General features: G+C 31.1%; 1 protein-coding gene and 1 long non-coding RNA gene across 2 annotated transcripts in view; both read right to left on the reverse strand.

The window, feature by feature from the left end:
- Positions 1-1,304: 1,304 nt before the first annotated feature.
- On the reverse strand, positions 1,305-7,269 carry LOC111642611. Its single transcript, XR_002759578.1, has 3 exons — positions 7,217-7,269; positions 7,072-7,146; positions 1,305-1,429 (listed from the first exon to the last, which is right to left on the reverse strand). It is a non-coding gene; the product is annotated as an uncharacterized LOC111642611 (long non-coding RNA).
- Positions 7,270-7,341: 72 nt separating this feature from the next.
- Positions 7,342-25,752, reverse strand: part of LOC111642614 (ataxin-7-like protein 3) — a 45,173-nt gene continuing 26,762 nt past the window's right edge. Inside the window, exons 2-8 of the mRNA XM_023388984.1 lie at positions 24,161-24,276; positions 21,096-21,109; positions 19,856-20,024; positions 15,110-15,192; positions 14,983-15,042; positions 14,838-14,912; positions 7,342-7,464 (exon numbers count right to left, since the gene is read on the reverse strand). Of these exons, the coding sequence (XP_023244752.1) occupies positions 7,352-7,464; positions 14,838-14,912; positions 14,983-15,042; positions 15,110-15,192; positions 19,856-20,024; positions 21,096-21,109; positions 24,161-24,276 (630 nt within the window). The 3' untranslated portion in view covers positions 7,342-7,351. The remainder of the gene's footprint in view (positions 7,465-14,837; positions 14,913-14,982; positions 15,043-15,109; positions 15,193-19,855; positions 20,025-21,095; positions 21,110-24,160; positions 24,277-25,752) is intronic.

Consider the following 25,752-nt stretch of genomic DNA (forward strand, 5'->3'; position numbering starts at 1 on the left):
TATTGTTTAACTGCAGAGTGTCTGACATAAAATCCGCTCACCAAATAAATTATTATAATCTTCATATTTGAAAACGAGAGATGAGAGAGAAAATAAAATTAGACAAACACCGAAAACTTAATTTTATTCACAAAACATTACGAAAACTTAAATGACAAAAAATTTTTTGTTTAAAGTGGCCTTGTTTTATCCAATAAAGGAGCCATTTTTACATGAAGCACTTAAATGATTTGCATTATACAGAAATGTTTTAATGTTTTTATGCTTAATTAAATGTAATTTAAACATTAGAATAGTTTTAATGCATTATAATATTTAAAAACAATAAAAAGTAACAATCCATTTATAAATGCTAAATAAATGATTGCCATCATTTATATACTAACAAACACTAAACAAAAATCAGAAGTATCACGATAACTTATGTTAAAATGATCTTTTAACTGTAACTATTATACAGCAACCATTTATTTCATTTCATTTTTTAAATGGATTTGTTGTTTTTACAGTTTTTAAATACATTACCTTTCATTTGTTATAACATGTATTGCTTTTTGCTTTATATCAATATATATAAATCGTCAAAATACTGTAATTTTATAGAAATCATCACATCCACAGTGACAATAATTCCTAGAAAATTATAGTATTTTGACCATTTATATATATTAATATCAAAGATACGGAATAGAAACATATTATAGATTACAGATCATGCTTTTTGCTTTATTTTTATTTTACTATTTTGTGGTTTGTTATAGGGGACAGTAATCAAGTGCTATCAAAGCAATACGTGTAATAATTTGAGGAGTATCCCTCCTCTTTGATTTGTTTAAGAAAGAATAGAAATATATTTTTCAAAAATAAAAATGTGTATCTCACATTAGAGAAAAAAAAATGAAATTTCAAAAGAACTTTAATATGTAAATTTGAAAAAGGAGTAATTTTTCTGCACAATAAAAACACTTTAAAATTTTTGAAAAATTTTAAAAGAAAAACTTTAGTTAGATATTATTATGCATTATATTTCAGTTATACAGTTGAACCTCTCTAAAACGATACCCATTACAATATACCCGAGTACAATGATAGAGCTTCTGCAGTCCAGGCCAAAGTCCTATACAAATACTGTAATTTATCATCAACTACAACGATAGTAAAAACCCTGATACAACAATACGACTATTGGGATGTGTTGGAACGACCTGTGACTGACCGATGAATGAGACGCGTGGCAAAGAACTAGGAGCACCTACTTGCTAATTTTGTTACCTATGGATCCTCCCTGCACTCCAGAATGGTTTGTCCACATCTAGCTAATTGGCAGCATTGCAATCGTCATCACTACCTCGGCCAATCCTATTACGAAGAACTGCAAGCGCCGACCAATCATGAAGTGTTTCCTTTTCCCGCCAGACAAGAGCTCCAGCTAGTGGCCAAGAAGAAAATAGCAGTACTAGCATATAGCAAAAGAAAAAAAAAATGGTGAAAGCACAGAAACAAATAAGTTTAGAAATGAAATTAGAAGTGTTCAAAGATATTGATAGTAGAATGAAGCAAGTTGATGGCTTTGCTCAGTCAACTCTAGCAACATTTTTAAAGAAACGGAAAAAAAGCAACCTACTTACATGAATTACCAGAAACTACTTGGGAATAAACCCAAACAACTGCCACCTTATCTACAAGACAGCAATTGAACCAGCTATTCTCTACGCTATACCTGTTTGGTATGAGGCGCTAAAAAAACACCCACGTACGACGTAAACTCCTCTCCTTACAGAGAAGCTTTGCAATTGAAATATGTAAAGCCTATAGGACGGCAGCCACTAATGCCCTCCTTGTCATGGCCAGGATAACTCCCATACACATCCAAGGAAACTACATGGCTTGGTACTGGTCCCTCACTAAGACTGACTTTAATAACTGGACAGACAATAAAATACAGCATTATATTGCTAACAGTGATCTTCCAGAAGGCTGCCCAGATCTTGTAAATCAAATCAAAGACTCTAATTTGGACAGAATCCCTGCAAAGAACCAATCCCAACAACACCCAAGCAACATGAACAATTACAAAGTAAACATGAACATTGATAAAACCATGCACAATTGCACTAACTGGTATGTATATACTGATGGCTCAAAGAGCGAACACAGGACAGGGTCTGGTATTGTTATCCTCCATAAGAATGGTCACAAGACATACCAGGCACACCTTAAGTTGGCGGCCCACTATACCATTGTTCAGGCCGCGCTACGAGCCATTCGCAAGGCAATCCAACACATAGACAATCAACATACATATTATAAGGGTAACATTAACATCTTTACAGACAGTAAAGTGGCCCTTCACATTTTAAACTCCCAAAAGAAATCATCTGTTCTAGCTGCTGAAGTGATAAAGGCTGCTCAAAACCTGGGAAGAAACTGTAACCTACAGTTTACTTGGATCCCAGCTCACAAGGGCCATGAAGGTATGAATTGGCCGACAAGTTGGCCAAGTCAGCCTGCGCATTGTCTTCAAAACTCACCTACAAGAAGTTACCTGCAATTTCCCTGAAACATCACTTACAACACATAGCTAATGATATGTGGCAGAAGGAGTGGGACTGTGCTGGTACAGGAANAGCACACTAATAAACATTAAAATCTGTATAACATACATAAAACAAGCATGTGAAATGATTGTCAGCTGCTGGTGGAATTTGCAACCTGTTACAATCAAGAACTGCTGAAAAGAAGCAAAACTTGTTTTCATTCAAGAGAATGACATACCTGTGTTAACTGACAATGAGAATGATGACCTGGTATCAAACTGTGATGCTGGTAACATGCCCGTGATATCACAAAGCAGAGATCTCTGGGAACTACTCCAAAAATATTCCAGTATTACAGCAGAGACATTTTGACAAAATAATCTCTTTCTGTTGACAAAGAGCTATATTTATTTACAGACGGCAAAGATGAAGCAATTCTGGCACAGTTAGGGACTGATGTCCAAGATGTAGAAGAGGAGGAGGAAGAATCAGTTCCATGTAAACTCCCCAATATCTTAGAAGTTATTTCTCAAATGTAAACAATTCAACAAATAGCAACCACAAGTCCTGAAATTGGAAACGAACAACTGGCTACTCTTAACACAGTTCATTCAGCATTTGTAAACCATAGCTTGCAAAAAATAAGCCAAAGCAAATTAACAAATTTTTTTAAGACAACATAAGTTCAAAACAATGTAATACAATTTCCTGGTTAATAAATAATTCAGAACCAATCAGAGCATTATATATATTGTAGTGATTAATATTTAAACTAATCTTCACTTTCTTAAAGATCTCAGTTCTTAAATTTCAAGACCTCACAACAATAACCCTGGTATAACAGTACTATTTTCCTGGTCCCAAAAATATCATTGTAGTGAGGTTCAACTGTATTTATTAAGAAGCATAAGATTTCAATACTTTTTTTAAAACGCACTCACAACTGATGAAATCAATTGAAGAATTTAGTTTTAATAAGATGAAAGGTGAAAACTAATTATACTTGAACAGCATCTAAAATTATCATCTTTCTTCTAAAATTACTAAATTTTATTCATTATGTAATAATAATGATTACTTCATTATAAAAGTAAACAAACATTGAGATTAGTAAGAAAGTAAATAAATTAATAAAATAAACTTTTAACAAAATTCTAAAAATTTTAAATAATACAGTAGAAGTTCAATACAATTTTAAGAAAACTAGCAATTACACAGAGTGAGTCAAGAGGAGAGGGAAATATCTTAGGAAACAATAGTGTAGGTCACATACAATAATAATGAATGACATGTATTACATTGAAAACAAATACTCAAATATCGAATCCTAAATTTCAATATAATTTACAATAGTCAATCAAACTCTAATGCTTTTGACTGCATCCCTATCAATATCAGCACGTCCAACATCTATTTCCAGGAGATGCTGCGATGAGACTAATTTTATCTGAGTTACATGACAGTCATCATTGCTAACTTGGAAACAACACATGATGTTTGGACATTAGTTGTAAAGTGTGCTGAGGTTCAGGGTTCAAGTTTTGAGTATTTGTTTTGAAAGTAACACGTGTTATTCATTATTGTTGTTGTATGTAAGCAACTTTTATACAGCTGTAACTCCAAATTATTGAGAATAATATTTAAGTTCACGTAAAGTTTTTTGCTTACAATGACTTTTATTAGAGATGACAAACCTTATGGCACGCATGCCCAAAGTGGCATGATGGGAGAGTCAACTGACACGTAACGTCATACAATTTCATTTTTTCACTCATCTTTTTCAATAATCCATCTTATCATTCAATAAGAATGATTATCATTTGATCATCTTTTCTTCAATCAGTTTCTTTACATTTATTCCAATTAAAGAATTTTCATTTCATTTCTTTAAATATCATTATTCAAAGTCCAAAACTTTGGCATGCATAATTATTATTAAAGATATTACACCTACAACATGGCACACGGACTCAAAAAGATTCACCATCCTTGAACCATACTATCATTCCAAGATATTTCTTCTCCTCCTGACTCACACTATAGGTGTGTCAGAAATAAACTAAACTTGAAAAATATACAGTAAAAGCTCAATATTACAGACTTCACATTATTACAAACAGCTGATGCCAGTCTGGCCAAAACATGTAGGAAAATTATAAAACTCGTTCACTAACAGACTCCCATAACTATGGTTTATTTTTCGAGTCCTTCCGTTATTACAGGTTTTTTAGTCACAGATTTATTTTGTCAAAGTCATTTTATTTGCAAAAGTGGATACAAAAATAATATAAAGTAATATGCACTTGAGAACCTTAAAATAAATTACAGCTGTAGAGTGAGGTGGTGTGAGCTAAATAATTACCTTGTGGGAAGGTGCATTGGTAATTCATTTAAAAAATAAGTGATGTTTAACTGAATGAAAGTGTGTTGTAATAAACAGGAAAATATTTAAGAAATTTTTACTGGTAGGATGCTTGATTTATTAATTAGTAAGAAAATTATATTGGAAATTTATGATTGATTAAATTAAATTTATTGATACTATAGGAAGAATCTAAAAAATAGCAGTTTAAAAGTCTATTCCAAAAATGTTCAAATATATAGGCATATTAAAATATAAACTTGTAAATATAAAAATTTTTATATTCACAAGATATTTTTTTAAAGACTTATCTACAGGGTCCATACAGGTATTCCATCTATGATACACTGACTTTTCCTGATTATGACATTATTTGCTGACTTATTAAATTGTAATTAGAAAAAGATAATGTCTGCTGAGGAGGGGTGTTGGCCCAAAATGCTCAACTGTAGTGGCATACAAGATTACGTTACAGTAAATATATTTTAATTGAAAATTGTTTTTTTTCTCTTTCCTCAGTATAACAAGTCCTAGTTCACAAGAATGTTCAAAGTGGACAAAAGTATAATGTAAGTAATTAAAGACAAGAAGCACGTATCAACAATCAAAATAAAGTAATATAAAATTAATTTTTCATTGTAGATTTTCACATTGTATTTAGTTTTTTTCATTTTCTGATTGACTTGTTTAGTTCATTTTGGTTTTGTTTTCTCTGTGCAAGAAGTGTTGGATTTATTGTGTAAACTAAAGCCATGCATCACAAAAGAAAATGAAAAGCTTTAACACAAAAGATAGACATAATTTGTCGGAGTAAAGATGGAAAATCTCAATTTGAAGTTGGTAAAAAAAAAAAAAATGGCTTCAAGCAAGCACACAATTTCAGAGATTTGGAAATCAAGAAAAAAACTACAGCAGGATTTTCTTAAATACAACAGTTCTACCAAATAAATAAAGTAGTCATACTATCAATTATACAATTTAGGCCACATAATAGGGTTAAATGTAAAATTAAGTACAGGAGTAGCAGCCTCATTGTATGTCAAATATTTTAGTAGTAATCTTATTTATGTATGCAATTTTCATGCAGGTGGCACTTGGCCCTGAAGTTGAAAACCAGTGTAATTAAGATCTGTTCAAATGTATTCACAATCCTACTATGTAATAATGTAATTCTAACACGATTCTACTGTAGAGTAATATACTTTTTAATATAACAGACAAGTCTGTAATAATAGAGAGGTTGCGGCCGACATTTTCAACGCGAAAATGTGTACGTCAGACGTTCAGCGACGCCATCCTGTAAGCCTAGAAGTTTGACAATGGCATTTAGAACGCCAAGCATGATTCCACTGACGTTCCAAATGCCATTGTCAAAGTTCTAGGCTTACAGGATGCGGCACTGAATGTCTAATGTACACGTTTTCGCATTGAAAACGTCGGCCACCTCCTCTCTAATGAGTGGTAATGATAAAACAGATTTTCGTTATAACAGACCAATTTCTTTGGTCCTGTGGTAGTCTGTTATATCAAGCTTTTACTGTAATATCTAAGGAAACAATAAAGATTTAAGTGTTAATAACAATAAAATATACTTGTTTGTGGTAATAAAATGTAAAACTTTCATTGTGTATGCCTGATGAAAATATCTTAACTTAATATATGAAAAAGTGCACTTTTTAATGTTCATCTTTGTTTTTATATTACTGTAAGGAAAAACATTTCTTCAAAAACTTTTTTCTTTATTTTTTGGTAATAAACTAAATTCAAAGATTTATCTAAGAGTAGAAGTGACAGATTCTGTTTGAATAAAAAATAAGCATCTGCTTTAGAACAGCTCCACGAAAAGAACAAAATCAAAAAATCAGAGATTAAAGTAGTTTTAACTTCAATACTTGTGCTTCTGTTAATTTGTGACTTCATATTTTCTATTTATAAAAGAATAAGCATAAGCACATGTCCTCATTATTCCCTCATTCCTTCAACAAAAAAATATCAAGATTGATCAAAATATAAGTTTCAATAACTTGTAAAATTATGTAAAGACTTAAATATCCGATATTTTTTTGAATGGATTCTAATTATAAAAATCAAAAGATCACACTAATTTAGATTTTATTAATTCTTCTATTAACTCAAATTTATTTTTAAAAATATACAATTTACATATCTTACCAATTGACATGGTTTCATAATTAGCAAATACACTACTCCCATCTGAGGACGCACTGCTGCCACTTAACGAATCACCTGTAAATAAATATTATTATTCAATAACTACTACTCTAAATTTTTCAAATGTATAAGTTATATCAATTACCATTTTTTCCTTTGGATTTTGATCTTCTAGGAGAATTTTTATCTCTTTTTTTCTNAAAGAACTAGGAGCACCTACTTGCTAATTATGTTACCTATGGATCCTCCCTGCACTCCAGAATGGTTTGTCCACATCTAGCTAATTGGCAGCATTGCAATCGTCATCACTACCTCGGCCAATCCTATTACGAAGAACTGCAAGCGCTGACCAATCATGAAGTGTTTCCTTTTCCCGCCAGACAAGAGCTCCAGCTAGTGGCCAAGAAGAAAATAGCAGTACTAGCATATAGCAAAAGAAAAAAATGGTGAAAGCACAGAAACAAATAAGTTTAGAAATGAAATTAGAAGTGTTCAAAGATATTGATAGTGGAATGAAGCAAGTTGATGGCTTTGCTTAGTCAACTCTAGCAACATTTTTAAAGAAACGGAAAAAAATCAAGTGCAATGTAGCAGATGGAAACATGGATCCTTCTCAGAAACATCTGAAGATACTTAATTGTGATGATGTCAACATTGCAATGTTCATTCCATTGGTTTACAGAGATGTGGGCATAGAATGTACCAATAAATGGGCCAGTCTTGTGCCAAAAAGCAACATATTTCACAAGGATGAGTGGACACATGAAATTAAAACTAGCAATAAATGGCAGCTAAAAACGGTAAAGCCCCCGGCCCAGATGGTATACATGTGGAGGTACTGAAACTTCTTTCTGATGAACGTGTTCTCTCCATGATGGTGGAACTATTCAATTGTATCTATCGGACGGGGAATATACCAATGGATTGGCTTAAGTCAACTTTCATAGCTCTACCGAAGAAACCAAATGTGAAACAATGTAATAAACACCAGCTGATAAGTTTAATGAGCCATGCACTGAAACTTTTTTAAAAATCATACATGCATGCATTTATAAAAGATGTGAAGAGACAATAAGCAATACACAATTTGGATTCAGAAATGGGTTTAGCACACAAGAAGCACTTTTTAGCATCCAAGTATTGGTTCAAAGGTGTTGTGATGTCAACATAGATGTATTCGCCTGTTTCTTGGATCATGAAAAGGCGTTTGACATGATAAAGCATGACAGGTTGATGCAAATTTTAATGAACTTAGGACTCGATGGCAGAGATATCCATCTCATCGCAAGCCTTTACTGGAATCAAAGGGCCTCGGTTCATGTAGAGCAGTGTTTCTCAACGGGGGCGATATCGCTCCCATGTGAGCATTTTTCCATGTTAAGGGGCGATTAGTAATGATTTATATTTTGGGAGGCAAAAAACAATTTTCCAGGCAATATAATAAAACATTATATTAAGAATAATTAGATATTTTATTCATTATATTGTACAATAATTAAACAAATAACATTACATTAGTCACTAGTCTATTCAATGCAGTACGAATTTGGCGTTAGCCTTGGCCCTCAGCATCGGAATTTTGAAGTGAATGGGGCAATATTGTGTAACGGTTTTAGTGAAGGGGCAATACTATGTTGAAGGGGCAACGATTTGTTAGAGGTTGAGAAACACTGGTGTAGAGGGTAGTATGACAGAGAAAATCCAAATTTTGAGGGGAGTAGAACAAGGCTGCATTCTCTCACCATTGCTCTTCAACCTATACTCAGAGGACATAATCCGTGAGGCCCTTGAAGATTACAACAATGGATTAATAATCAATGGTGTTCCAATTAACAAACTAAGATATGCAGATGATACTGTATTATTAGCCACCAGTTTAGACAAACTGCAAGTGTTAACGAATATGATTGTGTCCAAGAGTCTTGGCTATGGATTGCGATTGAATATCAAAAAAACGAAGTGGATGGTGATAAGCAAAAACCAGTACAACCAAAGCCAAGGCACACTTGTAATTGGTAGCACTGTTATTGATAAAGTGACAAGTTACAAATATCTGGGCTGTTGTGTCACCGAAAATTGGGACAATGCAAAGAAATTAAATGCAAAATTGAGCAAGCAAGATGTGCTTTCATAAAATTGCAGAGGGTCTTTACCACAAAATATGCTCAAATACATCTTCGATTACAACTGCTTGGATGCTACATTTTTAGTGTTCTATTATACAGCGCAAAGACTTGGACTCTAATGGAAACAATGTGCAGTAAGCTCGAGGCTTTCAAAATGTGGACGCACAGGAGAATGCTAAGGATCCCATAGACAGCCAAGAAAACCAACACAGAAATATCAAGACTAGTGAACAAGAAAACAGAAATAATAGACACCACCAAGAAAAGGAAACTGGAATATTTCGGCCACATTATGAGAAACAAAAAATATCATGTCTTACAAATAATAATTCAAGATAAAGTCAAAGGTAAACATGGCCCAGGCAGAAAAAACAACATCCTGGCTCAAAAATTTATGACATTGGTTTGAGCTTACTACCGGATCACTGTTCAAAGCAGCTGACGACAAAGTCAAAATCATGCAACTGGTGCCAACGTTCTTGGAGGACAGGGCACATAAAGAACAACAATAAATGGCAGGCACTGCTTGCACTAACAAAGACATTGCATTGCATAGAATTATCTTCAAAGTTGCCTCAAGAAAAGAAAAATTCTTGGTGTGAGAAAAAATAAAAGAAATTCTTGAAAGGTATCAACATGACATCATCTACAATGCAGATGAAACTGGGTTATTTTTCCAATCAATGCCCGAATAAACATTTGAGTTTAAGGGGAAAACATGCAACGATGGTAAACAAGCAAAACATTGCATCACTGTTCTTCTATGTTGTACCTCAAGAGGAATGGACAAATTAACAACTCTTGTAACTGGAAGATCAGCAAACCCAAATGTCTGAAGAATGTGAGAAGTATGCCAGGTAAAGCTTCTTTTCTCAAATTGTTTTTCTTCAATTAATTTTCCTACTTCCTGTCACACTCATAATTACTCCTTATTTCAGTCCATTATAAGGCCAATGGAAAATGTTGGATGACTGCAAGCAACTTCAATGAGTGGGTACTTATAGTGGACAAACAGATGATACAGAAAAAGAAAAATAACTCTTCTAGTAGATAATGGTACTGCTTACACCAATATATCATTATTACACAACATTGAAATATGCTAGTTTCCTCCCAATTGTACTGTACATCAGTGCTGCAAGCACTAGATATGGCAATAATTTGGAGTTTTAAAGCAAAGTACAGATTCAATTTAGTTCAGAGCACACTAATAAACATTAAAATCTGTATAACATACATAAAACAAGCATGTGAAATGATTGTCAGCTGCTGGTGGAATTTGCAACCTGTTACAATCAAGAACTGCTGAAAAGAAGCAAAACTTGTTTTCATTCAAGAGAATGACATACCTGTGTTAACTGACAATGAGAATGATGACCTGGTATCAAACTGTGATGCTGGTAACATGCCCGTGATATCACAAAGCAGAGATCTCTGGGAACTACTCCAAAAATATTCCAGTATTACAGCAGAGACATTTTGACAAAATAATCTCTTTCTGTTGACAAAGAGCTATATTTATTTACAGACGGCAAAGATGAAGCAATTCTGGCACAGTTAGGGACTGATGTCCAAGATGTAGAAGAGGAGGAGGAAGAATCAGTTCCATGTAAACTCCCCAATATCTTAGAAGTTATTTCTCAAATGTAAACAATTCAACAAATAGCAACCACAAGTCCTGAAATTGGAAACGAACAACTGGCTACTCTTAACACAGTTCATTCAGCATTTGTAAACCATAGCTTGCAAAAAATAAGCCAAAGCAAATTAACAAATTTTTTTAAGACAACATAAGTTCAAAACAATGTAATACAATTTCCTGGTTAATAAATAATTCAGAACCAATCAGAGCATTATATATATTGTAGTGATTAATATTTAAACTAATCTTCACTTTCTTAAAGATCTCAGTTCTTAAATTTCAAGACCTCACAACAATAACCCTGGTATAACAGTACTATTTTCCTGGTCCCAAAAATATCATTGTAGTGAGGTTCAACTGTATTTATTAAGAAGCATAAGATTTCAATACTTTTTTTAAAACGCACTCACAACTGATGAAATCAATTGAAGAATTTAGTTTTAATAAGATGAAAGGTGAAAACTAATTATACTTGAACAGCATCTAAAATTATCATCTTTCTTCTAAAATTACTAAATTTTATTCATTATGTAATAATAATGATTACTTCATTATAAAAGTAAACAAACATTGAGATTAGTAAGAAAGTAAATAAATTAATAAAATAAACTTTTAACAAAATTCTAAAAATTTTAAATAATACAGTAGAAGTTCAATACAATTTTAAGAAAACTAGCAATTACACAGAGTGAGTCAAGAGGAGAGGGAAATATCTTAGGAAACAATAGTGTAGGTCACATACAATAATAATGAATGACATGTATTACATTGAAAACAAATACTCAAATATCGAATCCTAAATTTCAATATAATTTACAATAGTCAATCAAACTCTAATGCTTTTGACTGCATCCCTATCAATATCAGCACGTCCAACATCTATTTCCAGGAGATGCTGCGATGAGACTAATTTTATCTGAGTTACATGACAGTCATCATTGCTAACTTGGAAACAACACATGATGTTTGGACATTAGTTGTAAAGTGTGCTGAGGTTCAGGGTTCAAGTTTTGAGTATTTGTTTTGAAAGTAACACGTGTTATTCATTATTGTTGTTGTATGTAAGCAACTTTTATACAGCTGTAACTCCAAATTATTGAGAATAATATTTAAGTTCACGTAAAGTTTTTTGCTTACAATGACTTTTATTAGAGATGACAAACCTTATGGCACGCATGCCCAAAGTGGCATGATGGGAGAGTCAACTGACACGTAACGTCATACAATTTCATTTTTTCACTCATCTTTTTCAATAATCCATCTTATCATTCAATAAGAATGATTATCATTTGATCATCTTTTCTTCAATCAGTTTCTTTACATTTATTCCAATTAAAGAATTTTCATTTCATTTCTTTAAATATCATTATTCAAAGTCCAAAACTTTGGCATGCATAATTATTATTAAAGATATTACACCTACAACATGGCACACGGACTCAAAAAGATTCACCATCCTTGAACCATACTATCATTCCAAGATATTTCTTCTCCTCCTGACTCACACTATAGGTGTGTCAGAAATAAACTAAACTTGAAAAATATACAGTAAAAGCTCAATATTACAGACTTCACATTATTACAAACAGCTGATGCCAGTCTGGCCAAAACATGTAGGAAAATTATAAAACTCGTTCACTAACAGACTCCCATAACTATGGTTTATTTTTCGAGTCCTTCCGTTATTACAGGTTTTTTAGTCACAGATTTATTTTGTCAAAGTCATTTTATTTGCAAAAGTGGATACAAAAATAATATAAAGTAATATGCACTTGAGAACCTTAAAATAAATTACAGCTGTAGAGTGAGGTGGTGTGAGCTAAATAATTACCTTGTGGGAAGGTGCATTGGTAATTCATTTAAAAAATAAGTGATGTTTAACTGAATGAAAGTGTGTTGTAATAAACAGGAAAATATTTAAGAAATTTTTACTGGTAGGATGCTTGATTTATTAATTAGTAAGAAAATTATATTGGAAATTTATGATTGATTAAATTAAATTTATTGATACTATAGGAAGAATCTAAAAAATAGCAGTTTAAAAGTCTATTCCAAAAATGTTCAAATATATAGGCATATTAAAATATAAACTTGTAAATATAAAAATTTTTATATTCACAAGATATTTTTTTAAAGACTTATCTACAGGGTCCATACAGGTATTCCATCTATGATACACTGACTTTTCCTGATTATGACATTATTTGCTGACTTATTAAATTGTAATTAGAAAAAGATAATGTCTGCTGAGGAGGGGTGTTGGCCCAAAATGCTCAACTGTAGTGGCATACAAGATTACGTTACAGTAAATATATTTTAATTGAAAATTGTTTTTTTTCTCTTTCCTCAGTATAACAAGTCCTAGTTCACAAGAATGTTCAAAGTGGACAAAAGTATAATGTAAGTAATTAAAGACAAGAAGCACGTATCAACAATCAAAATAAAGTAATATAAAATTAATTTTTCATTGTAGATTTTCACATTGTATTTAGTTTTTTTCATTTTCTGATTGACTTGTTTAGTTCATTTTGGTTTTGTTTTCTCTGTGCAAGAAGTGTTGGATTTATTGTGTAAACTAAAGCCATGCATCACAAAAGAAAATGAAAAGCTTTAACACAAAAGATAGACATAATTTGTCGGAGTAAAGATGGAAAATCTCAATTTGAAGTTGGTAAAAAAAAATGGCTTCAAGCAAGCACACAATTTCAGAGATTTGGAAATCAAGAAAAAAACTACAGCAGGATTTTCTTAAATACAACAGTTCTACCAAATAAATAAAGTAGTCATACTATCAATTATACAATTTAGGCCACATAATAGGGTTAAATGTAAAATTAAGTACAGGAGTAGCAGCCTCATTGTATGTCAAATATTTTAGTAGTAATCTTATTTATGTATGCAATTTTCATGCAGGTGGCACTTGGCCCTGAAGTTGAAAACCAGTGTAATTAAGATCTGTTCAAATGTATTCACAATCCTACTATGTAATAATGTAATTCTAACACGATTCTACTGTAGAGTAATATACTTTTTAATATAACAGACAAGTCTGTAATAATAGAGAGGTTGCGGCCGACATTTTCAACGCGAAAATGTGTACATCAGACGTTCAGCGACGCCATCCTGTAAGCCTAGAAGTTTGACAATGGCATTTAGAACGCCAAGCATGATTCCACTGACGTTCCAAACGCCATTGTCAAACTTCTAGGCTTACAGCATGCGGCACTGAATGTCCAACGTACACGTTTTCGCATTGAAAACGTCAGCCACCTCCTCTCTAATAAGTGGTAATGATAAAACAGATTTTCGTTATAACAGACCAATTTCTTTGGTCCTGTGGTAGTCTGTTATATCAAGCTTTTACTGTAATATCTAAGGAAACAATAAAGATTTAAGTGTTAATAACAATAAAATATACTTGTTTGTGGTAATAAAATGTAAAACTTTCATTGTGTATGCCTGATGAAAATATCTTAACTTAATATATGAAAAAGTGCACTTTTTAATGTTCATCTTTGTTTTTATATTACTGTAAGGAAAAACATTTCTTCAAAAACTTTTTTCTTTATTTTTTGGTAATAAACCAAATTCAAAGATTTATCTAAGAATAGAAGTGACAGATTTTGTTTGAATCAAAAATAAGCATCTGCTTTAGAACAGCTCCACGAAAAGAACAAAATCAAAAAATCAGAGATTAAAGTAGTTTTAACTTCAATACTTGTGCTTCTGTTAATTTGTGACTTCATATTTTCTATTTATAAAAGAATAAGCATAAGCACATGTCCTCATTATTCCCTCATTCCTTCAACAAAAAAATATCAAGATTGATCAAAATATAAGTTTCAATAACTTGTAAAATTATGTAAAGACTTAAATATCCGATATTTTTTTGAATGGATTCTAATTATAAAAATCAAAAGATCACACTAATTTAGATTTTATTAATTCTTCTATTAACTCAAATTTATTTTTAAAAATATACAATTTACATATCTTACCAATTGACATGGTTTCATAATTAGCAAATACACTACTCCCATCTGAGGACGCACTGCTGCCACTTAACGAATCACCTGTAAATAAATATTATTATTCAATAACTACTACTCTAAATTTTTCAAATGTATAAGTTATATCAATTACCATTTTTTCCTTTGGATTTTGATCTTCTAGGAGAATTTTTATCTCTTTTTTTCTTGGAAGCTGAGTTATAAATATAAAATTATTTTATACTTATCACCACCACAGTAAATAAAAAATTAATACTTACACTTTCTATCAGAACTATAATTCCAGTCACTATCATTATCATAATCATCAACATCACTTTCACCTTTTCCACTGTTTGCAATTCTGAATAAATATAAATAATAGGATACACATTAAATACATACATCTAAGAACACTCATCATTACAGTAAAGATATGCAAGAAAATATATATATATACATAGTATATTTTGTCCATTTAACACAAATGCACTATCTGACGATAAAGTAAATGCATTAATAAATATCAAGTTTTAAATACTAAATTATTGTAAATTTTCTAATTTTATTTTCTTTTTTTTGGAACTGTTAATGTGAATTATTAAATGCTAATTTGAAGAACAAAACCTACTACATAACCTGCAGAAATTTCAAACTATAGATATTTAATGGCACTAATTTATGCAAATTTACAAAAGTACATCTACAGAAATGAGATTTATAATAAATTAACTATAGAGAAGGTATACAATGGTATCTTGTACTTTGAATGACTAACTTTGAATGCTTCAGAGCTCAAATGCTAAATTTGACAAAAATTTACTTCAAAGTTTGAGGTGAAAGTGTAGTGAAAAATATGCTCAAAGCAAAATGCAATCTGTCATGTACCCAAGTTGTCTCTTGCTCTCGCATTATGCCCATGTGTTTTTGGCATTTTTTTTTTTTTGTGTGGGGTTTTATGTATACTGACTATTATTTGTTAATTTTTAATAATTTCTTTCCACCACTTTTCTTTGTTGTCAGCTTTTGGGCATTCTGTACATTCTGTATCCTTTAGTTCAAAACTTTCCAAATGGAACTTTTAAAATCACATTCAAAGTTTAGGAGCATCTTTCCCATACACATTACAAATTCTTTTTACTGTTTGTTGAGTGTTGTCTCCTTTCCAAAATTCAAAGCATAATATGCCCAATATGTTTTTTATTGGAAGACATTTTGACTTGCTTTTATTCAAACAAACCATGAAGTAAAAAGTTTAAATTAAGCTGATACTACACACATTAAACACAGTAGCAGTCATGAAGACTGCATTCTCCATTAAATCCTACAAAACATTTATTTTTAAATTAAAATATCATTTTGCTGCAGACTTGCAAGAAACTCTGATAAAAATCACATCATCCACAACATCACAAAAACACTTTACCTTGGCTGATAAAGTCTACTGCAGCAATGTCCTCATCACTGCAGTAGACTTCCACTAGTATAAAAACTCAAGCAAAAATAGTGTACTTTTATAAGCAAAATGGAATGTGTTTGACAGTTAACACTGCATAAAAAGTTACTTGTTGCTTTAAATGATGAAGCTTTAGCCTCTCACAAAGTAACAGAAAGTGCATTGTCATCAACAGTTGTGTATTTGTTACAGAGGTATGTAGAAGGTATCCAATGAGGACTTAGAAGGTAAATATGTATGTACACTATGCCAGGATAGGATACTGAAGCATCTCAGCTAGTGAAAACACCAGTAGTTCTTCCAAACTGAAAGCAAAGTGGATAAATGGATAGGCATAAAAGTGACTGCACAAACTGTGCAACATGAGTTTAAAAGCCTACCATCCATTAATCAGCCATTACTGATGACTATAACACACACAGCAGCTTCTTTGGCTGAACATCATGTGTACTAAAGCATTGAAATAAAAAAATTCTGCTATGGTTTTGGATAAATCCAAATTTAACCTGCATGAATCAGACAATAAACTATATTGGACATAGAAAAGGATAGGATTATAACAGGCACTGTTTAATGCAGATAGCAAAGTTTCTGGCAAGTCAAATGGTGTGGGGATGAATATCCAGTAAAGGTGTTGTTTGCCTATACTTTATAAACAGGTGTAAATGCAGAGATACAAATCATCTTGCCTGCCATGTTATTTCCTATAAAAAAAAAAAAAACAATTTATTGGCACAAAATTCTGCATCTTCCTGAACAATGCTGTGCAATGTCGCTATGCAAAAATAATAAGTAAAAAAAAATCCCCTTAAAATTCCACCAAAGAGAGCATCTCTCTTTAAGAATATGTGGAACCCATATATCAAGCTTTGAAATGAAACCAATTTGTTTCAAGTAATCATAAACAGTTCAATTTGACAAATTTAATCTCTTAGTGATTTCACGTGTTGTTATTTGGCAGTTTGCTTCAATCAGTACCTTTATCTTGTTTTAATTGGCTTCAACTGGCCATCCAGAACGTGGTGCATCTTCAATATTGAAATTGCCAGAACAAAATTTTGTAAACCAGTTTTGGCATTGTTGTTCTGTCAATACATCTTCTCTGTACATGTCACACAATTTTTTTCTCGCTTGAACAGCATTCTTACCTTTTCGGTAATAAAAGAGCAAAATATGCTGAAAATGCTGCATTCTATCTTCCATATTTCATGGACACAAAAAATAAGTAATTGCATGAAACCAAACAAAACTTTTTACAAATAAGCCTTAAAATGCTAGCTGTCAAAATATATAATGCTAATACGGTTTAGAATAAAACTGGCAGGAAAAATACAACTAATCCATCTAGTGGTAAAAAAACGAAATTACTTTCCGAACAACCCAATGCGTAAAAAAAATTCCTACAAGAAACTCAATATCACATATCTAAGTTGAGGATTGTACAGTACCTAAGTGTACTTCTGTTCTCAATAAGATTAAGAACTTCTGGCATATAATGCAGGGGTTGCACTGCATAGTACCAAAATTGCCACTTGGTGATATTTTTATCATCATCTATCATTATTATTGGTCATCTACGTAACTCTGTTCTGGGGAAAATTTTTCAATTGAAATCACGAAACTTCTGATCTAGATCGAAAGTTCATATATAGCTAATTGGGGCCTCCTGCCAATAAGCTTTCCATATCTGGTCTTGACTTCCATCTATCTAACATCATTCTCAAAATTAAGGAAAGATACAGTAGCAATAAAAATCCTAGTCCATTTGTTTCGACATTCAGTGTGAAATTGAACCACAAATTACACTTTAGGAAAAACAGCAGAATGTCTAGCTTCCATGCAATGGCAGTCCTGTATACCACACACCTAGCAATTTCATGACGTCACACGGCAAGTTCAGGCAGAAAAGTAGGAAGTGATGTTGAGGACCAAAGACACTTTTGTGCAATGCCACCTGGCATTTCCAGATTGGGAAACTTTTTATCAATGAACAGAAAATCTTGGAATTTTTTTTAGGTAACTTTTTCCACTTTGATCTTTGTTTTCAGTAGACTAAAATGAATATTTTGACATGACAGAACCTGTGAAATACCATTTAAGTATTGTGATCAAATATGTTATTCAGAATTATTCATTAAAAAATTATTCTTATCACTAACAAGGAGAAGGCCAGATGTTCGGGTCGAATGAAACAGTCAGCACATAGCCTTAAAACACAAACAGCTCCTAGTACAAATAATAGAGCCCACTTCTCAAGCATTTCCCATGTAATGCTAATGCGGTAAAATAATAATGTTACACACACAAAAAAATGCTGAACTATAACTCTGAAGGTTCGAACCTACGTTGTCTAGCTCCAGTGCCTAGCATTTATCCGATACTTGACTATCGCCACTAACAGATGTGAAATTTACACTAAATATTTTAGAGCCCTCTGAAAATTTAGTGTTTAATTTTGAAAAAGGCTAGAGAAATAGGTGGTGACAAATACTTTGAAATGGCAAAAAAAACATTTAAAAACTAGTGAATGGTTGCCAATATTTTTAAATTTTCCAGAGCAACCTGATAATGAGTAAAAAAATAGCAACTGCAGTAGTGTATTAGATAAGTTTGGTATCACAAGATTAGTACAGAATACTTAAAAAAGCTCATCCACTCTACACCAGTGATGCAAATCTTAAAGCTCAAAAAGTTCCTTCCAAGTATAAGGGTTCCATTCAATAAGAAATAACTGTTCATACTGTTTTTCAGGTGACATATGCTGTGAACCTTTTTTGTTTCCATAACTCAATGGAACGTTTTTGCAAAACTGCTCATTTAAGTCTATAATTATGGTAAATCAGAGGGTGATAGAAAAATTTCAATCCTGATTTCAATCCATATTTGAAATCAGTACAAAAAGTTCTATTAGACACAGTTTCTTTCTCTCTTCTGTGTCCCAAAAATCATGCTGACCAGTGTTAGTGAAATTATAATAAACAGAATTTAGTAATTCAAATAACTTTTATGCAATAATTACTTTGGATTAGTGAAGGGCTTTATATTTGTATCTGTGTAACAGTGAATTAGTGACAGTGTCATTAACTTAAAACAGTGGTGCCCAAACTATAGCTTTCAGGCCAAATCTGGCCCACAAACATATTTGACACATTATTTATAAATGATTGAAATAAGCCTACTTTTAGTATACGTGGAATATACAAAACAATTGTAGCTCACATAAGTGATTTTTCACAATTTGGCCCACTAACAGCAAAGTTTGGGTACCATTTACTATCTAATTAAAATTAACTAATAATTCTATAGTTAATGTCAGTTATTAATGAAATTAATGACTACTACAAAAGCAAACTTATAAAGCTATATACCAACCAAAGTCGAATATTATCGGGCTAGAAATGGCTATAATATTAATAGTCTAAGTATATCGGATTTAGTGTTGATGTTTGTTCATTTAAACACAAACTTATAATATACAACAGAAATTTTTTATGCAGTTTAAAAACTTTTAAAGTTTAAAATCTTAACTTTTAATAAATAAATAATTATTTAAATTGCTAATTAAATTTACCTTTTACTTGCAATTCTTGAGCTATTTCTTCCCATGCCCATACATTTTTCTAAATGAGGAGCAAATCGTGAAGCTGCCAAACTACGTTGACAATTCGGGCACACGCATTCTATTTGTTTCTTTAAAGGAACTTGGCCAAATACGTCAAGACCAATTTCATCTACTATTTCTACAATTAAAATTAATTAAGTGTTTATTTAAAGTTTAAATTATTGTTATACATTAAAAATAAACTATTAGTTAATTTCAAGTTTAAGCATTATAATATTGGAGATATTTTTATTTTTTTATGTAGAAAATGGCAAAAAAAAACATACGCTTGAAAAAATGTCATGACATCTTGCAAGTTAAGTATTATACAAATCATTTAACAATATATTTTTTCTGTTTTATCTAAGTCAAAAATTAGGCTAATTATCAGCTTGTTTAACTCAGTAAACAATTTATTTGTGTAAGTATCATATTAAATTTTGAAAATTCAAAGGAAAATTTTAACTAATTAAAAAAAATAAGTAAATAAACACTGTGTTTATACTTAGCCTTATTATTTACTTACTCTGCTTAACATTATCAGTCACTTATTGTTATCAGTATAAGTCTTTCAAAGTGATTACAGTAAGTGGATTCAACTGTATTACTAAATAAAGGTGTTTAAAAAAGTGTGTCATTTTCCCTTAAAACACAAATTAATTTTTCAATCAATTCAATAAAACTCAATTGTTCTAAGAACAAAATTAATGTATCCTAGGTATGTACATTATGAATAGGATTTATTCAAGGCTATATTTTATATGCTAGCAGGTTCTAATGCAATTTGTTGAATATAAACCATTTTATATTTAATAATGCAAAAATCAGTATTATTTTTTTATCATCTTCCTTTATTTTTATATAAAAATGCATTTTAAGCTACTGGATTCTTAACTAAAAAGAATTGATCTAGTTTTAGAGAGCATATGAGAGTTATTAAAAATGATCCAAATCAACAGAAATTAATAAATTTTCAATAAAAATAGATAGAACAGAGTATGTTGGAATCAAAAATAAATAATAAAAGACATATCTATAAAATATTTTTTTTTAAATTATTATTACAGCAAGTACAAGTTCAGAAATTTCCAATAGTAGTCTCTAATCAATCAGAATTTTCTCATAATTTTATAATCCATTTTAAATTAAGAATTTTTATGTTTTAATACAGAGATATTCAAAAATTTTAAAAGTTAAGAAAATTACTTACCGTATTTTTTCTCACTGGAAAGCCATGAAAAAAGCAAAAGTGCCAATTAGAATCATAACGATTTTTTTAAAAACAAATTAAAATTTTAATATTCATTAATATTCCTTGACAAATTTTTAAAAATTACATCATTATCAGTTTTCTTATATTACTTTAACCAATTAACAAGAATTACATATTTAATAAATTAAAAATAAATAGCGAGGTTGAGGCCGGAGTTTTAAACGCGAAAACGTGTATGTCGGACGTTCAGCGCCGCTTTCCTGTAAGCCTAGAAGTTTGACAATGGTGTTTGGAATGTCGAGCGTGTTTTGCCTGACTATCCAAACACCATTGTCAAACTTCTAGGCTTATGGGAAAGCGGCGCTAAATGTCCGACATACACGTTTTCATGTTTAAAACTTTGGCCTCAACCTCGCTAATTTGTTTTGTTTGTCTACGTGCAACCATAATATTCTTATAAACCAATCTAACTTATTCAAATATCAACAAATAATTAACAAATTGACAAAAATGTTTGATATTTGTTTGAATGATTTGATATGAATCCAGAATATTCCTAATATCTTTATCATCATCAAAAGTTTGAATTTTACAAACTTAGTAAAGTTAGAAAACAAAAATATATGCTATTAAATTTATGAGAGATTCAGATTACTCATGACAGTAACATATAAGAAACATTTCAGATTGTTCTAAACACAAAAGCATTAGTATAAATTTCTTGTTTGATACACTACCTACTAGATTAAAAGAAATTTGTATGTACAAGGAATGTGCCGTTGACAGACAAGCCATCCCTCAAATTAAACGTTAAATTGCAAGAGAACTAGCTAAATTAATTTGAATTATCGTAACTAGTACTACAATTACAGTAATTAATTTTACCGCCTCGTGTCATCGGTTATCAGTAGAACGAAATTTTGAAATTTGTTGTTGAATACACAGAACAAGCTGGAAGTTTTGTGGTAAGCATAAATTAGTATATGAAGTTCCAGCTTCTGTAATGTTTCTATAAAATTTTGAAATTCAGATTTTCATTTGTTATAATAGGACAGTTACAAAAGTTGATAAATGGATCATAATACTTCTAAACTCAATCGTACATATGCACATGCTAGAGCAGAATTTATGCACTTATATCATTACAAATGTTATGATGCTAAAATTCTTTGCATGTTTGTATTTCAATAAAAAGATATTGAAACCAATTTACTGATTTTATTATTTTTATGAAATAAAAACTTTGATCCATTTGTGGTTTTAAACTCACTTTCTGTTTCTCATTGTCATACACTATTCAAAATAATATTTGCTAAAACTGTTGCAGAAGCTTCGGAATATTTATGCATTTGTCTTACACTGTAATTGTACTGTTGTGCTCAATATTTATAAAACAGATACAAAAAAAAATACAAAATATTTTGATCTTAGCTTATATTAGTAAAGCCAAAGTCAAGATCTCATATGATGATCAATTATTCCATTTTCCTGTAATGGGAAAGAATGATTATCATACTTTACAATACTTCTTTTTTACTTGCCAAGATTAATTCAAAACCTTGCATTTGCCTATTCATTGCAAGTATATAATAATGACAACAATAGCTCACGCACAAACAACTCCAACAATGTTCAGTCTTTGGCTTTGGTTGAATATAACCACCACCTTGATCTGATTTACAGAGAAATTGCTGCATGTACAAATAAGAGAATTGCATATAGGAGGCGTAGTACTATTTATGACATTCTGCACAACTGCAAAGACTACAGACAAAAGATTGGCTCTAGGGATTTATTCTGTCCCACTAAGGAACCATAGGTTTCAAAGGAACCTTGTATATATTGGCTCCTTGATATGCTCTCTAGATAAGCGTATACGAAAACACAAATATGACATTGATCATAACAGATGCACCACTGCCCTATCTACTTATGCTTCCACCCCGGGCATAAGTGCCGACTTGCATAACGCGCGAGTCATTAAACTTTCACACAGAAGGGAACACACATGAACGCTAGAAACTCTGGAAATATATAAAGCGGGATTATGCAATAACTGCATCAACTATAAAGATGCAATTAATATTTCTACAGCTTGGAAGTTTATTTTTGAAGAAGAAGGCCCCAACAACTCTATTTAATGTGTTTTCATGCGTATGTAAAATAGTAAATATATTTTTGTTTATGCAATGCTTGATACGCATGCGCATAATGAGTTGAGTTTGTTCCAAAACTTTTAAATCTTTAAGCACCAACAGCTTTTAGAATCTCTGAACGTTTAACCGTATTCTTCGGCCTTCTTCAGGAAGGCCGAAGAATACGGTCGAAAACGTTTATTTTTTCAAATAAATATTTTACTAGTCACTCAAAGGTTTATTGTGATTCTATTTTAATATATATTGTACCAGTATCTGGTGAAGAAGAACCTTTACACAAGACTAAAATGCATCAGTCCATTAGAATCACAATGCAACAGAATATAAAAATTAAATCAGTTTTCATTTCTGTTTAAAACAATTTGTATATATAACAATTTTTAATCACTTTAACTTCAATTCTTCAACTAATGAAGTTTGAGAAAAAGTTAAAAGTTGATTACTGTTTAATCTTTCATAAAATTAGATCAAGGTTATTGAGATCCTGCTATCCTGATAACAGTAACTTCTTTTTAATTTGGAACTGTCAATTTAGTAAACACTCCCACTTCTGAAAGTGTATTTTTCTACAAATTACTGAACTTTATAAATATGGAATGCCTTAAAAGTTTTTAATGTCTTCAGGACTGGACAAAATAAAATATTATAACATAAATCTTAAATAAGTAATTACTTTAGAAAAATATACAAAAGGCAGTAATTTTCATAATCTGAATCATACATTAATCATGCAAACATTATTTTTAATAATAGAAATCATCATATAAAAGAAAAAACAATTAATATAGATTTTCTTAATCCTTATTTAAGAATTTGTTAAATTATAATGGATCAATGAGAAATTTTCTTATAATCAGCATTCAATTAATAAATTTCTTTAATAAATGAATATTTATTGATACAAACTCTTCTTTAGGTTCATCCAAAAAGAAGATTCCTAATTTTACAGCTCTGTGTACGTCAAAGCAAAGTCCGAGTATTACTTCATCCATAATGTCTTCAAAAACGTTCAAACTAAGAGGCTGCAAAAAAATAAATTTATTAACTAAATATGATTATTTTGATTAATTTATAGGTAAAACTTTATAAAAATAATTTAAATGACTACATATAAAATACTTATACGTATCGATAAATTTTTTATCGTCTCAAAAACTGCTTTACCAGAGAAGCTAACAAAATAAATTGGTTTGATACTTCACCCGAGTACTTTGAATTTCTTACACTCGTCGCCGGAAGCATTCAAAACGAATTCTAAATTTTGCAGATTTGAAAACATTCAAAACATCTCTCACGATTAAAATATCAGACTAGTTTATTTTGCTGTTTCCTCCAGTAAAGCAATTTTTGAGGTAATAAATATAACAAAGATTGACAGTTTTGGAATTCCTTTTTATATATCAATACAGGTAACCCCCGTATAACACGGTAGTTTACGTTCCAAAAAATTGCTGTGTTATGCGAATCCGTGTTATGTGAATCAAAGCACTAGTACGAAAAGGAGGGTTAAGTTCCAAAAATTAAAAAAACATGCTACTATATTTTCATAATTAAGTTAAATATCTTTATTAAAATTTTCTTAAATGATACATATTAATATAAATTAAACAATGTTTTCTTTGTCATCACTAAAAGCACCATTAACCGAGAGTGTTTTATTTTTGGCAAATTATCGTTATCCTCTGAGCATTTTTCCGCATTATTTTCAGATTCATGCTTTACCTTTTGCAAAAAGTGTATGTAATTTTAGATTGCTTGCTTCTAGTTAAAAGATCTTTATAAATTTCCTTATATGGTGCTAAGCACTTATGGAATAAGGGAAAAACATCTGGCAACACCAGAAGCAGAAGCGTCGAGATCTGGCAAAATTGAAACAATTTTCGCGAAGGACCATGTGTATGGAGACGAGAAAAGAAAATTTACACACTGAAGTACTAATAGTTCACGAAAATAATAATTTTCGTGAACTATTAGTACTTAAGTATGTAAAATTTTATTACATTTCATGTTGTACGAGGGTTTTACCCATTTCTCGAACCGTGTCAGAGTGAATCCGTGCTATAAAAGTACCGTGTTATACGGGGGATGGTACCAATTCTCGAACCGTGTTAGAGTGAATCTGTGCTATAGAAGTGCCGTGTTATACAGGGATTACCTGTACTTTAAAGTAGTGTCTTTCAACCTTTTACTCATTGCAGACTGGTAAAATTATAGATAATTTTATGCAACTACAAATTATGTTTATATATGCTTATCTAGAGTTACCGTACATACTTTGTTATGTAGATTACGTGTGGTGTTTAAATAGTAATCGACTGCGCCAGCATCAGTATTATCAAATATTTTTCTCCAGACAAACAGTTGAGAAACACTGCTTTAAAGTATTTCACAAGCCTTTATCCTCAAAATTTTTTATATATTACAAATATCAACAATGTTCTCTTTAAAGAATTTTTAAAAAACCAGCTATGTAATGGAGAAAAATTACTTTTGAAATT

Source organism: Centruroides sculpturatus, unplaced genomic scaffold (assembly GCF_000671375.1).
Source record: "Centruroides sculpturatus isolate CEXI.00-Female unplaced genomic scaffold, Cexi_2.0 scaffold1707, whole genome shotgun sequence".
In the NCBI taxonomy this organism is placed as follows: domain Eukaryota; kingdom Metazoa; phylum Arthropoda; class Arachnida; order Scorpiones; family Buthidae; genus Centruroides; species Centruroides sculpturatus.